At 50.7% G+C, this 15,363-nt stretch overlaps 1 protein-coding gene across 23 annotated transcripts in view; it reads right to left on the bottom strand.

Annotated features, from left to right (window-relative positions):
• Positions 1–15,363, bottom strand: part of EVC (EvC ciliary complex subunit 1) — a 119,143-nt gene that overhangs the window by 65,185 nt on the left and 38,595 nt on the right. For all 23 annotated transcript variants that reach the window (XM_063809336.1, XM_054682725.2, XM_054682728.2 and 20 more), the window contains exons 9-11: positions 12,019–12,235; positions 11,149–11,297; positions 8,716–8,814 (exon numbers count right to left, since the gene is read on the bottom strand). In XM_063809336.1, coding sequence (XP_063665406.1) covers positions 8,716–8,814; positions 11,149–11,297; positions 12,019–12,235 — 465 coding nt within the window. The remainder of the gene's footprint in view (positions 1–8,715; positions 8,815–11,148; positions 11,298–12,018; positions 12,236–15,363) is intronic.

The raw sequence follows: 15,363 nt of genomic DNA, 5'->3' as shown, positions 1-15,363 counted from the left end.
AGCAGTGTGTAGAGGGAAATTTATAGCACTAAATGCCCACAAGAGAAAGCGGGAAAGATCCAAAATTGACACCCTAATATCACAATTAAAAGAACTAGAAAAGCAAGAGCAAACACATTCAAAAGCTAGCAGGAGGCAACAAATAACTAAAATCAGAGCAGAACTGAAGGAAAGAGAGACACAAAAAACCCTTCAAAAAATTAATGAATCCAGGAGCTGGTTTTTTGAAAGGATCAACAAAATTGATAGACGGCTAGCAAGACTAATAAAGAAAAAAAGAGAGAGAATCAAATAGACACAATAAAAAATGATAAAGGGGATATCACCACCGATCCCACAGAAATACAAACTACCATCAGAGAATACTACAAACACCTCTAAGCAAATAAACTAGAAAATCTAGAAGAAATGGATAAATTCCTCAACACATACACTCTCCCAAGACTAAGCCAGGAAGAAGTTGAATCTCTGAATAGACCAATAACAGGAGCTGAAATTGTAGCAATAATCAATAGCTTACCAACCAAAAAGAGTCCAGGACCAGATGGATTCACAGCCGAATTCTACCAGAGGTACAAGGAGGAACTGGTACCATTCCTTCTGAAACTATTCCAATCAATAGAAAAAGAGGGAATCCTCCCTAACTGATTTTATGAGGCCAGCATCATCCTGATACCAAAGCCAGGCAGAGACACAACCAAAAAAGAGAATTTTAGACCAATATCCTTGATGAACATTGATGCAAAAATCCTCAATAAAATACTGGCAAACCGAATCCAGCAGCACATCAAAAGCTTATCCACCATGATCAAGTGGGCTTCATCCCTGGGATGCAAGGCTGGTTCAATATATGCAAATCAATAAATGTAATCCAGCATATAAACAGAACCAAAGACAAAAGCCACATGATTATCTCAATAGATGCAGAAAAGGCGTTTGACAAAATTCAACAACACTTCATGCTAAAAACTCTCAATAAATTAGGTATTGATGGGACATATCTCAAAATAATAAGAGCTATCTATGACAAACCCACATCCAATATCATACTGAATGGGCAAAAACTGGAAGTATTCCCTTTGAAAACTGGCAAAAGACAGGGATGCCCTCTCTCACCACTCCTATTCAACATAGTGTTGGAAGTTCTGGCCAGGGCAATTAGGCAGGAGAAGGAAATAAAGGATATTCAATTTGGAAAAGAGGAAGTCAAATTGTCCCTGTTTGCAGACGACATGATTGTATATCTAGAAAACCCCATTGTCTCAGCCCAAAATCTCCTTAAGCTGATAAGCAACTTCAGCAAAGTCTCAGGATACAAAATCAATGTACAAAAGTCACAAGCATTCTTATACACCAACAACAGACAAACAGAGAGCCAAATCATGAGTGAACTCCCATTCACAATTGCTTCAAAGAGAATAAAATATCTAGGAATCTAACTTATAAGGGATGTGAAGGACCTCTTCAAGGAGAACTAAAAACCACTGCTCAGTGAAATACAAGAGGATACAAACAAATGGAAGAACATTCCATGCTCATGGGTATGAAGAATCAATATCGTGAAAATGGCCATACTGCCCAAGGTAATTTACAGATTCAATGCCATTCCCATCAAGCTACCAATGACTTTCTTCACAGAATTGGAAAAAACTACTTTAATGTTCATATGGAACCAAAAAAGAGCCCGCATTGCCAAGTCAATCCTGAGCCAAAAGAACAAAGCTGGAGGCATCACGCTACATGACTTCAAACTATACTACAAGGCTACAGTAACCAAAACAGCATGGTACTGGTACCAAAACAGAGATATAGATCAATGGAACAGAACAGAGCCCTCAGAAATAACACTGCATATCTACAACTATCTGATCTTTGACAAACCTGAGAAAAACAAGCAATGGGGAAAGGATTCCCTACTTAATAAGTGGTGCTGGGAAAATTGGCTAGCCATATGTAGAAAGCTGAAACTGGATCCCTTCCTTACACCTTATACAAAAATCAATTCAAGATGGATTAAAGACTTAAACGTTAGACCTAAAACCATAAAAACCCTAGAAGAAAACCTAGGCATTACCATTCAGGACATAGGCATGGGCAAGGACTTCATGTCTAAAACACCAAAAGCAATGGCAACAAAAGCCAAAATTGACAAATGGGATCTCATTAAACTAAAGAGCTTCTGCACAGCAAAAGAAACTACCATCAGAGTGAACAGGCAACCTACAAAATGGGAGAACATTTTCCCAACCTACTCATCTGACAAAGGGCTAATATCCAGAATCTACAATGAACTCAAACACATTTACAAGAAAAAAACAAACAACCCCATCAAAAAGTGGGCGAAGGACATGAACAGACACTTCTCAAAAGAAGACATTGATGCAGCCAAAAAACACATGAAAAAATGCTCACCATCACTGGCCATCAGAGAAATGCAAATGAAAACCACAATGAGATACCATCTCACACCAGTTAGAATGGCAATCATTAAAAAGTCAGGAAACAACAGGTGCTGGAGAGGATGTGGAGAAATAGGAACACTTTTACACTGTTGATGGGACTGTAAACTAGTTCAACCATTGTGGAAGTCAGTGTGGCGATTCCTCAGGGATCTAGAACTAGAAATACCATTTGACCCAGCCATCCCATTACTGGGTATATACCCAAAGGACTATAAATCATGCTGCTATAAAGACACATGCACACGTATGTTTATTGCGGCACTATTCACAATAGCAAAGACTTGGAACCAACCCAAATGTCCAACAATGATAGACTGGATTAAGAAAATGTGGCACATATATACCATGGAATACTATGCAGCCATAAAAAATGATAAGTTCATGTCCTTTGTAGGGACATGGATGAAATTGGAAATCATCATTCTCAGTAAACTATCCCAAGAACAAAAAACCAAACACCGCATATTCTCACTCATAGGTGGGAATTGAACAATGAGAACACATGGACACAGGAAGGGGAATATCACACTCTGTGGACTGATGTGGGGTAGGGGGAGGGGGGAGGGATAGCATTGGGAGATACACTTAATGCTAGATGACGAGTTAGTGGGTGCAGCGCACCAGCATGGCACATGTATACATATGTAACTAACCTGCACATTGTGCACATGTACCCTAAAATTTAAAGTATAATAATAAAAAAAAATAAAAAAATTCTAAGCTGCCAACTGACTAACAGTTGGGGCTTCTTGGCCAATGAGACCCCAGAGAAACCTTGGAAGCTGAATTCCCGGTGCCGTAAAGGACGGGATGAGAGGTGGAACACAACTCATTGTACCCCTTCCCTCGCTAGCCAACCACCATAAGCCTTTCTTCCCTAAGGACTAAGCAGAAACCAGCCCTTTCAAAAGACTCCATGCTGATCATGTTGACGGCTGGCTTATCTTCCCAGGTACAGAACAAAGACAAGATGAGACGCCTGCTTCCTCTGTTCTCTTTTTCTTCAAAGGTTCACCTGATCTTATGTAAACTGTAGATTTACTAGGCACTAACTAAAGTCTTTCAAGTGTGTAACTGTTCCTCTCATTGCTGCCCCACCCCCCCAACCACCCCCCGCCTTTTTAAAGGAAAATGTATAAATATTAAACCTCCTGAGAACCTCTTTGGAAAAAACAGCCAAGTCTGTGACTTGCGTTTTTCCAGGTGCACCCTCAAGCTGGCTCAATAAACCTCGATTGATTGTGACACCTGCTTCAGTCATTCATTTTGGTGGTTGAGATTCACACCCAGTACCCTGGACCCAGATCTGGGCTCATCCCCACTGGGCTCAACATCTCCTGAGATCATGCTCCCTGTGGAGCAGGTGGGGAGGCATTCACTGAACACCTACCATGTGCCAGGTCTGGGCCGTGGACCTGCTCTCCTCGGCGCACCCAGCCTTTAAAGTAAATGGGCTCCCAGTCTCCATTGCACAGAGAAGGAAACTAGAGCTCAGAGCAGTCCAGGCTCTGGCCCAAGGATGCCCAGCCAGGAGGGCGCAGCCAGCTCTCCAATCGGCAATGGAGGATTTTAGCCTGCTCCTATGGAGTATCAGGAAAAGCAGTTTCCACTAACCAAAGGCAACGATTTCCAAATTGAGGAAATGTAAAATATGCCAGGCGACCTGGAACCTAAAAGCTTGTGATGAAATGGCAAAGTAAATCTAAGGAAATCCCTCCAGACTAATTCTGGGAGACATGCTGACACAGGTCTTGGGCCAGGCCTGGAGCGGTGGCTCATGCCTATAATCCCAGCACTTTGGGAGGCCAAGGCGGGCGGATCACCTGAGGTCAGGAGTTCGAGACCAGCCTGACCAACGTGGTGAAACCCTGCCTCTACTAAAAATACAAAATTAGCTGGGCGTGGTGGCACATGCCTGTAATCCCAGCGACTCGGGAGGCTGAGGCAGAAGAATCTCTGGAACCCGGGAGGCGGAGGTTGCAGTGAGCCGAGATCGCACCATTGCACTCCAGCCTGGGCAACTAGAGCTAAACTCTGTCCGAAAACAAAAAACAAAAAACAAAGACCCACATAGATGTGGAGAATTTCACACCCATCTCCACCGTGTCCCTCGACACCTTCTTATGCAGTACATTTCATATACCTCCTCCTAGGAGAGAGACTCCAGCAGGTATCACCCCTCGTCACACCTGTCACCCTCTCCTGATGTTACATTAAAAGGCTGTCTTCAGTTTCTTCACTGAAGCTCTCACAGGCCCAGCAACTAGGCCCACACAGGGAAAAACCAAATGCATAACTTCTTAAGGATGTCATGGTGGCATCATTGACAACCCTTTATTGAAACTGATGTACTTACCAGCACCCGCTGGGGCTGGCCAGGCACTTTCGTATTGTGAAAGGAAAATATATTGGGCCCCCGAAATCACTAAGCAAAAAGGAAAACTCAAGCTGAAAACTGCTCAGGGCAAACCTGCCTCCCATCTGTTCAAAGTTATCTCTCTGCTCATTGAGATAAATGCAGATCTGATTGCCTCCTTTGGAAAGGATAATCAAAAATTCAAAAGAATGCAACTGTTTATCTCTTGCCTACCTGTGATTTGGAAGCCCCCTCCCCGCTTGGAGTCTTCCTGTCTTTGCTTCAAGTTGTCCCACCTTTCCTGACCGAACCAATGTACTTCTTACATATACCGATTGATGTCTCATATCTCCCTAAAATGTATAAAACCACGCTGTGTCTGGACCCCCTTGGGCGCGTGTCGTCAGGACACGCCCTCCTGAGGCTGTGTCCCAGGCGCACATCCTCAATCTTGGCAAAATAAACTTTCTAAATGAACTGAGACCCGTCACAGATGTTCTGGGTTTACATTTATATACTGCTTGGCTTACCCTTTGCAGCAATCATTGATAGGGTTTTACTCAGGCTGTCAGCCTGGTTGTGTAATTGTGAGCAAGTGATCTAACCTGTACCTCAGTTTCCTTAATCTTGATGACATTCTGATGCACAGCAAGGTTTGAGAACTGCTTTAGAGAGGATGGGTGAGAATCCAATAAGCCACCATAGGGGGTGAGGAGGAGAATGCTGCTGAAACCACCCCCCGCCCCCATAGCCTCTGGGCCACCTGGGCTCACCGCCGGCAGGGGAAATAAGTGGCCCGGCTGGGAATTTGAACCCCAGATGTCTGGCTCCAGAGCCTGGGCTTCACCATTATGCTCCACAGCCCACATGTAAGGCAGGATAGGTAGTCAAGGAAGTGACCGCGTCCTTGGGATGCGGTGACCAAACCATCAACACAGTAAGCCTCAGCATTTACACTGTAGTCCGGCTCTTTCAAGCACAGTTATCTGCAGTAGGCAACGTCTCCTGCAGTAGGCAACATCTCCTGCAGTCGGCAGGTGCACTTTGATTTTATCTGTCCTCAGACTGACCCTCTGCGCATTATAATAGTAAAAAACACACCTTTGGACGGAGACTTAAGATGCTAATGAGACATGTGATGTATGAACAAGTGTGTACAGCTACTGTGCCTGGGCACTCAGAGGACCCCCCCCACCGCCCTCCGCAACATGCTTACTAATAATGCTTCTTTCCACCCCCTTATGAAGAATCACGTAAGACTCCCCAGAAAGGGAGTTTCCCCGGTAAGTCAAGGCTGTCTCATCTGCTCTGAATCATCTCCCAGGGCATCCTGTCTATTCTGCACCTAACTTTCAGAACATTCTTTCTCCTTTGCAATAAATTGCTCTGTGCTGCATCCCCTTTACTGTGGTCTCTTGTTTACATTCTTTTAAACTAAAAAGACAAGAAGCGAGGTTTCACAACAGCCGTCAACACTGAGCAGCATGGTTGGGGTGAGCACATCAGCACTAACATTAGAAAGCCTTTATTTTAAATCTCACCTTCCCCGCTTGCTAGCTGTGTAAAACCTGGGCAAGATACATGGGCCAGCACAGAGAGGTTATGTAACCAGCCAAGGTCACACAGCATGTTAGCACTCAGAGGAAGATTAGAACTTGGTTTCCCCATGCCCAGCCAGGGATGTGAGTCTTGACTCCTCTGGGGACAAAGTTGTTCCTTTCCTGTCTGTGGGCCCCAGGGCTTTGACAAATTGAGCCCCATCCTACCCATTTCTGGAGAAAACACTTCTTCACTCCTCATCTGGGAAGGAAGGAAAATGCAGTGTCTTCCTCATGAATCTCATGAGAATTAAATAATCAAATACTCAAGAGGCACTTAAGATAGGAGCTAGCCCTGAACAAAGATCGCCTTCCGTTTAGTTTCCTGTGGCCACCATGACAAAGTGCCACAAACTGGGTGCATTAAAACAACGAAGTTTATTCTCTCACGGTTCTGGAGGGCATTAGTATGAAACCAATGTGTTGGCAGAGCCTCGCCCCCTCCAAAGGCTCTGGGAGGGGCCCTTCCTGGGCTCTTCTGGCTTTTGGTGGCTGCAGGTGTTCTTTGGCTTGTGGCTGCATCACTCCAGTCCCTCCCTCTGTCTTCAAAAACAGCCTCCTTCCCTGTGTCTCTATGTCTTCTCATGGCTTTCTTATAAGGACACCAGCCATTAGAATTAGGGCCCACCCGAATCCAGTAGGACCTAACCAACTGTGCGATCTAACCAATTACATCTGCAAAGCCCTTATTTCCAAGTGTGGCCACATTCCGAGGTTCCAGATGGACATGACGTTTTGAAGGACACTGTTTGGACTAAATTGTGTCTCCCTCCAAAATTCTTAGGTTGAAGCCCTAACCTCCAATATCCCATGTGACTGGATTTGGAGGTAATTAAGTAATCAAATTCTTATGTTGAAGCTCTAACCTCCACTATCCCATGTGACTGTATTTGGAGACAGGGTCTTTAAGGAGGTAATTAGGGTTAGATGAGGTCATCAGGGTGGGGCCCTAATCCCATAGAACTGGTGTCCTTATAAGAAAAGGGAGAGACCAGAGCCCTGTCTTTCATTCTCTCCCCTGCCCTCCAGTCTTCCAAGCACAGAGAAATAACTGTGAGGAGGCAACGGGAAGGCAGCTGTCTGCAAGCCCGGAAGAGAGGCCTCACCAGAAGTCAATCCTGTTGGCACCGTGATCTCGGGCTTCAGCCTCCAGAATCTTGAGAGAATGCTTTTCTGTTGTTTAACCCACCAGTCAGTGGTATTCACCACGGCAGCCCTAGCAGGTTAACAGAGACATGACTGACCCCAGTGCAGCTCCCATCCGGGTGAGGAGTTGCACTTCCCACCACTGCATGAGCTTCTCCCTGATGGGGATGCCCGCTGACTCCTTGTCCACTTGGGCCTGGTCTCATCCAATGCTTGGCTCAGCAATGCCTCCTACAGGCTGCTGTCCTTGACGTCACCTTCACCCAGGAGCCCCTTGCCTCTCCTCTGCACTCAGAAGCAGGGAAGCTGTCACCGGAGACAACGTGCCCTGGGGTGTTCCGAGTGCCAGCTGCTGTCTCGGGTCCCCACACACAGTCCTCCTGGCACACCATGAAGAAGAATTATGACTGTCCCCATTTCACAGATGGGGAAACTGAGGGCTAGAGGCCAAGTGATGCTCCTGTGGTCACGCAGTGAGGAAGCGGGGAGCCAGGACACAGACCCAGGCCCTCTCCTCCTCCCAGTGCTGCCCAACACCCACTTGTTGATTCCTTCATAGCCAGGTGTCCACACTCCTGTCTTTCCAACAACTGAGGATGCTGCCTGAGGCAGGGGCTCTGTCTGGCTCAGCATGGCATCCTGTGACTCCTGCCCCTAAAGAGGGCTCAGGTGCCCTCTCCTGCTCTCTCAAAGTCACCCTGCAGGGTAAGCATGGCCAGCTTCACCTCCCCACCCCAGACCTGCACACGGTTGCACAGGGGAAAGAGGTGGTGTGGCATGTGATCTCTGACGTCCCCATTTCAGCCCAGAACCCCTTCTTCATCACCACTTTACACTGATGACACCCAGAAACCCTGGGCCTATTTCTCACCTGGGGAGAACGGATTTCCAAAGAGCTTTGCTGACAGGGATGTGTGGAGATAAGAAACCTCAGCACCCCAAAAATGGACGGTGCCTCGGAGAGGACCAAGGCCAACCGCCTCGGTGGGCAAGGAGGATCGCATGGAGGGGACACGGCCTGCGTGGATCACCGGCCAATGAGTGCGGGGTTGGACCTGAACCACCTCTGGGGTCCCCAGCCAGGAGGATGTGAGGTTCTCGCACACACACAGACCCTGGGGCTTCTCTGCTGGTCCCCACAGAGGCCATGTACCTGGCAGAGTGCAACTACAGCCTCGGTGGCTCTGACATTCTCCTCTTCCTCCAGGTCACACTGCATCAGCCTCTGCCTCTCCAGGACCTCATGAAAAGCCTGTGAGGAAAACAAGAGCTGAGTCTGGTAGAAACATGCAGGGTTTTTTTTTTTTTTTCCAGAAGGTTCTCCAACCATCCCCTGCATCTCAGGTTAGAAAGAAGGATGTTGGCACCTGTATTACACACAAGGAAACTGAGGCATGGGGCTGTCACATGGCTTTCACAGCTGATGCCAGCGTCAGCAAATCCGATTTCCAGAAAACACCACAAACCACCACGCTTTTGTTAAACCCAGGATGAGGAGGGGCCACTGGACCACTTCTGTCACTCCTCTGTCCTGGCCGCAGCCACCCAGACATCACTTTCTGACCACCCAGGCCATGGAAGACCCACTGATGGGAACCCAGCAGGGGTGACACAGACTGGCGATTGGAGGTCAGTGCAGTCAGCAACCAGCCAGGCCCCACTCTGACCAAGGGGTGGAGGCCCTTCCCTGAGGACCCCAGCAGAGCAGCAGGAGACTGGGCTACCCCGGGCATCAGCAGGGGGAGACCCAGCCAGCCCTAAACAGAGCATCAGAGAGGGGCGAGGCGGGGCAGAAGGACAGAGGAACAGACCCTTCTCAGGGAAGGGTTGCAGGAGAAAATTCCCAGTGGGGGAGATGTTTCAATGGAGTCTCTAAGGACAAGGAAGGACTCCTTGGAGGGAAGATGGGGAGCCAGGCTCAGCGAGCAGCAGCAGAGACCAGGAGGTAAACCCCCTAAGATCTTTGGTGATGCTACGGGCAGGAGGTGAGATGAGAGAGAAGGGCGGGACTGGAAAAAGGTGGGTGCTGAGTGTGTACTGGGAGCCTGGTGTTGTTCGTTCATTCTCCCACCCATTCCATCCTCCTTCCTTCATTCGCTCGTTTGCCCATTTGTCCATGTCCTGGTTCATTCATGCACGCATGCGCTCATTCACCCTTCCCTGCCTGCGTCCCACGTGTCCTGAACGCCAGCGCTGAGGCGTTCCGAGGACTGTACCGAGGCCCTGGGACACTGAGGTCACCCAGGCACTGTCTCCACACTCTGGACTCACACTGGGCTTTGTGACATCAAGGACAGGGGCCCAGAAATATCCAAATAACCAGGAGCTGAATAGCCTTATCTTCCTCTTATTTCAAATGGGTCTCAAAGATAGAAAAACCTACCCTACCCCTTTGTGGCAAATGCAGAAGCTCCAAGTATGGGCCTGGAAGAGGCTCCCTGGGTGAGGGAGGAAGCTGGACCAGGGACCTAGAGGCCTGTCCTCTGTTCTCGGGGGACCCCTCCATTGGCTTCTCACTGCAGTGGTGCCACCACCACCAGGTTGGCCCCCAGGGAGAGCCCCTGGGCCTCTATTCTGGGCTGAGCCTGGACCCAGACATGGTGCCACCCACCCCTTGGCAGAACTGAGATGTGCTGTACCAAGTGTTGATGGAGGGCAGGCGGACCCAGGCAAACAGTGAGGCTGGGGCTGCCCCTTCCTTGGTCTCACTGAATCCTAACAATGCTGTGATATAGGTGCCATTATGCCCATTTCACAGATGTGGAAGCTGAGGGCCAGAGGGTAAGCAACATGCCCAAGGTCACCCAGCTATTTAGTGGCAGAGTCAGCACCCAAACCCAAGTGTGGCTGGCCTCAGCGCCCAATGCTTAACCAGCCTGCAAGACGGTTACGGACAAGCTGGTCCTCTCCCAGCCCCACTGCCCATTACTAGTGAAAGCAAGCAGAGCGAAACCAGAGCTCGGTGGTCTCTCTGAGAACTGGCGAGTCCAGGTCCTTAGAGCCTGCACTGGGGCCAGCTGACTCCTTTTCCTTGGAGGGTGACATCTTGCTTTTTGTCCTCCTTCAGGTCTTCTTGTCCCCTTCTCAGGCAAGACCAAGGGTACCTCTGACCTTGGCCACCTCCTGGCCCTGACCACTCAACCCCACATGCAAGGCTGGGAACTCCCTTCCTTCTCCTGGACTTGCAGCCGACCCACAAGGGCCCTGTCCCTGGGTGTGTGAGCCTGCCTTACTCTCCGGGACATGCTTGTCCCCTCTGGGCCACACATTGCTCCCTTCACGCCATTGCCACCCTCTGTGTGCTCCTGCCATGCGTCTGCACTCTGCCAAGCTCTCTACGGATCCTACCCCCTCCTCTTCTCAGCAGCCCAGTGAGGGCAGCACAACTCTTATCACCAGCTTACAGTCCACTAGGACCCTAGGGATGTAGGGGCTAAGGGACTGAGATTCGGTCACTCGGCTGACACATGGGAAGTGGGGAGATAACCTCATGCCTGATGAATACCTCCGGCGTCCCGTGCTCAGTCACGGGAACAGAGCTACAACTGGCTCACCCACATGTGCAGAGGCTGGGGATGTGAGTCACCTTGAGAAACTTTTCCGGGTCAGCAGTCGGCTGGGCCTCAGCCAGGAAGCTTCTCTGTTCCTCCTCTTGGGCCAGCGTGAGTTTTGCCGTTCCCTCCACCTGGTGAGCCAGAGACGCCTTGACCAGGTCTTTGCCTCGCTGGACAAACTCTGGGATTGAAAAAAGCCACAGCACAGGAGGTGACTCTGTGAGCCAGACTTTCAGTGGGGACCCTCATGCTTTCTCCTGTCTGGAGGTTGGGGAAGCTGGTGTCGGCTGCAGAGATGGTGCCTGTCCTACCGGTGACAGACCTGGGTTTCTTTCTGTAGGTCCCACTAGCAGTGTGACCTCAGCTAAGCCCAGATGCCTCCTACGTCTTGAGCCTTGCCCCACCCCCACCCCAGGGTCAGCCTTGGGGCAGGAGCATGTGTGGGACACACGCGCGGCTCCCCTTCCTGCCCCACACGCTGGACCATGGCCCATCCTCACCCACTCTGCCGGTGAGCAGGGCCACATGACTCCAGCATGACCATGAGCTGCCGCTGGGTGGTAAATTTCTAGTGTGAGACCCTTCACCCTCCTCTGTCCCTCTGCAGTTCCCGGTGGCTTTGCTGCAGGACATGGGGACTCAATCAGCCTGAATCCCTGGTGAGTGAGTGCAGCAGGTGACCCCTGCCCTGGGCAGTGGCCCTCATGGACTCTGCTGTACAGAGAAGGGAAGAGAGCCCCAGAGAGCAGCCCAGTGACCCAGTCCCTAGGGCAGAAGCAGAAAGGCAGCCTGTGCCTGGCATCATGGGCACACTGCCCCAGGCTGCCAGCCCTCTCACTGCACAGCCCCAGGGACCCAGAAGGCCAGTGCTGTGGACCGCGGCACCCATGCCCACGGCTCACCCCGGCTGAAGCGCTCTGCCTCCTGCCAGAAGGCCTTGTGCTGCTGCGTGAGCAGCTCCTCCTTCTGCCGCCCGGACAGCTTCCCCTCACCAGCCAGCAGCTCCAGGCCGTGGGAGATGGCAGCCAGCCGGCACCTGGTCTCCTCCTGGACTTGCAGCTTCAGAAACTCAATCACTTTTGCCATGTGTGCCCGCCCCATCGTCCTCTCCAGGGCGTCCTGCAAAAAGAAACACACAGGACCATAGCTGGGGTGTCCTGGGAACCACCAGGGCATGTTAATTAACAGCTGAGAAGAAGCCACCAGGGTCATTAACTAATGGCACTGCCTGGGAGAGCGCAGCTCAGAGGAATGAACTCCCCTTCTCCTTCATGAGCGAGATCTGGGTCTGCCCCCGAGGTGGGGATTAAGTGTCTCTCCTAGCGTGCGGGGAGGCTGACGCAGCTTAGCATGTAGGCACTTAGTCACCAGTAGCGCTCCCCAGAGGACCACCCTCCTAGGAGGGAATCCAGATTTACAAACGGTCAAGGAGGAAAAGCCACCTGGCTTATAGTCATCTCCCCCGGCCAATCTGGCCCTGTGGCCCCCACAGGGCTGCGGAGGAAATGCAAAGTGCCAGCAGTTCCTGGCTTTTGTTAGAGCCCCAGAGAGCCTGACTGCTAAGGACGACCGAGATTTTCAGGGGAACGATTGGCTTCCAACACGACTCCCCGCAGTCAGATTCTACAGAAGGCCCTCCCCAGCCCCACCTCATCATTTCAGGGACTCTCAGAAAAGAGGGGGAAATGTCAACCGGAGGCAGCCAAGGGCCCTGCACACCTGAGAGCAGCTGCTTGTGGAATGAGAGTAAGGGGGAAAGGAGGAGCGGGTGGGGGGCCTTGGCATCTCCCTCGGCACAGACTCTGCACCCCCCACTCCCAGCCACGCCCAGCTCAGGCCTAGGCACCTCTGTGCTGGGCCGAGGCCACAGGCCAGTCCTGCTCCCCAGCCTCCCATCTCTGCCCCATGCTCTAACCCCACCTCACAGACCAGCGGACCTTTCAGAGATGCTGATGGTTCTGTCAGCCATGGCCCCAAACCCTCCTGTTGCTGCCCTGAGATCAAGTCCAGCACCCCAGGCATGGTGCAGGAAGCTCTGTGGGGCCCTGTCCTGCACACCTGCCTGCTCCCGGCTGCCCAGCCTCTGCACATGCGGGGCCTTCCTCCTGGAACACCCTCACTGCCTCCTCTCACTCCCCTGCCTAGCCAGGTCCTTCTTGCCTCATGGGTTCTGTGGCCCTTCCCTGCTAGTCCCCACCCTCACTGGTCCCCTACTCTGTTCTCCACTGCCCCAGGGCTCCTGTCTTCGAGGAGGTGATTGTGAGGGGCAGTCCCAGCCTGGACTGAGAGCCCTTGAAGACAGGGGCCAGGCCTGAGTCGCCCATGTCCCCTTGACCAGTCATGGCCACACTGTGCGCTGAGCTGCACTGGCCTCTGTTCCCACAATACAAGACTAGGGCAAGAACATCCCCCAGCGATGGACAAGGACGGTGAGGCTCATTCCAGCAGCCCGTGACCCCTAGAGGGTGCAAGAGGATAAGCGGAGGTGCCGGGTGGGCCGCGGGAAGGGCGGCTCTGGCCACCTCTAAAGAGCATGTTGAGAACCCAACACAGGCTGGCTGGAGTCGGCAGTGGTGGTGCAATCGATGTGCTTATATTGGAGGGAGGATGGGAGTGGAGAGAGTTGCGTGAGAAGAGGGACGTGGAATGGGGGAAGGGGCCCTGATGTGCTCTGAGTGTGGCTGAGTCAACAGTGCCAGGCTCAGACTTGGCTCCCAGGACCTGAGCACAAGCTCCTCACCTGACCCTTGCCACACAGATTTGACATGAGGATTAAATAAGTCAAAATACGTCAAGCATTGAGAACAACGGCCAGGGAACAGTGAGCCTCCCTGAGTGTCAGCTGTTTTCACCATTATCTACAGCCAGTCCCATCTGTCTTGGCAGCTGTTTTTTTTCCTGTGAGTCTCAAGAAACTGAATCTGATGACCGTCAGGGTCGCTTTGAAGGGCTCTTCCAGTTTTAATATTTACAGATGCACATTCCAGCTCCAAATGCCCAGGCCAGAAAGATGGGAGGCCGCTCTGGGAATTCCAACTCTTCTGTGTTCTCAGATACGGAAGCCATCTTTTTTCCCTTTGGTGCCCGGTATGCAGGCATAGTGAATCCATCCCTCTTCTATACAAACATAGACTGTGTAGCCCTGTCCATGCATCATTACAGTAATTTTTTGTTGTCTATTTCTCCTGCTGACATGTGGCCTGCAGGACTCTAATGACTAACAAGTACTGAATGCTTCCTATGTGCCGGGCTCTGCTCTAAAAACTTTACATACTGCCAAGTCTTTAACACCCTCAACTACCCTGTGAGAGAGCAGGTGCTATCATAGCCCCCATTTCAGAGAAAATGAAACCAAATCACAGAGAGGTTAAATTATCTGCCCAAGATCACACAGCTAACGAGTGGCAAGACTGCAGTGGGAGCTCCAGTTTCTTCCCTGAGCCTGCATTCCTAACCTCTGCAATATGGTTTCCATGAACAGCATGTGGTACACAGTAGGTGCTCATTAAACATTGGCTGAAGGACAGTCATGCTGTTAAACTGGATGATCCCTTTCCTTCTTCCTATTTGGAAGTTATTGGCTGATACTCTGGCCAGAGTCAGCTAAGGATGTATTTTCTTTTTTCTGCATCAATATCCTGCTGATAGCAAAAGAAAAAAATATAGGAAGAAAAGTCTTTCACCTTTGCAGAGCATTAATGAGTCAGCAGCCTTATCAAACTGAAATCCAATTCAAAGGGGCTTGGGCAGCAAACCAGGAAGCTTCAGGCCCAGGCTCAGCGATGTCATTAGAGAGGACGGGGATCTTAGGTGGATCACTGAGTGGGCTCCTTATCTGTGTGCTGTGAATAAAATATATTCCATGCCTATCTTTCGGCAGTGTTGACAGAAAAAAAAGGCCATGTGTGTATATACTGAGAAAAAGCACATGAAGTTCTCAAACAACTGTGTGGATGTGGGGGTCTTGTTAAAGTGTAGATCCTGCTTGGGAGGGGTGGAGGACAGGATTCTGCACTCTAACCAGCTCCCAGTGTTGCCGATGCTGTGGTCTGTGGATCACACCTGGAGGAGCAGAGCGGACTGGGAGAGGCATGTGGTGTGCAAGAGGAGGCAAAGATCCGTTGAGGCTTGGCTTTCCCACGGGTCTGAGGAGCTGAGTCTGTGCTGAGGGCAGGGCGGCCACTGCAGGGTTCTGAGCCGAGCTGCCACACGGGCTGGTGCACAGGACAGGGAAATGGGTGCAGGGC

This window comes from Pan troglodytes, chromosome 3, assembly GCF_028858775.2.
Source record: "Pan troglodytes isolate AG18354 chromosome 3, NHGRI_mPanTro3-v2.0_pri, whole genome shotgun sequence".
NCBI classification, from domain to species: Eukaryota; Metazoa; Chordata; class Mammalia; order Primates; family Hominidae; genus Pan; species Pan troglodytes.
Note: the sequence above shows the minus strand (reverse complement) of the source record. Positions and strands in the feature narration are given on the sequence as shown.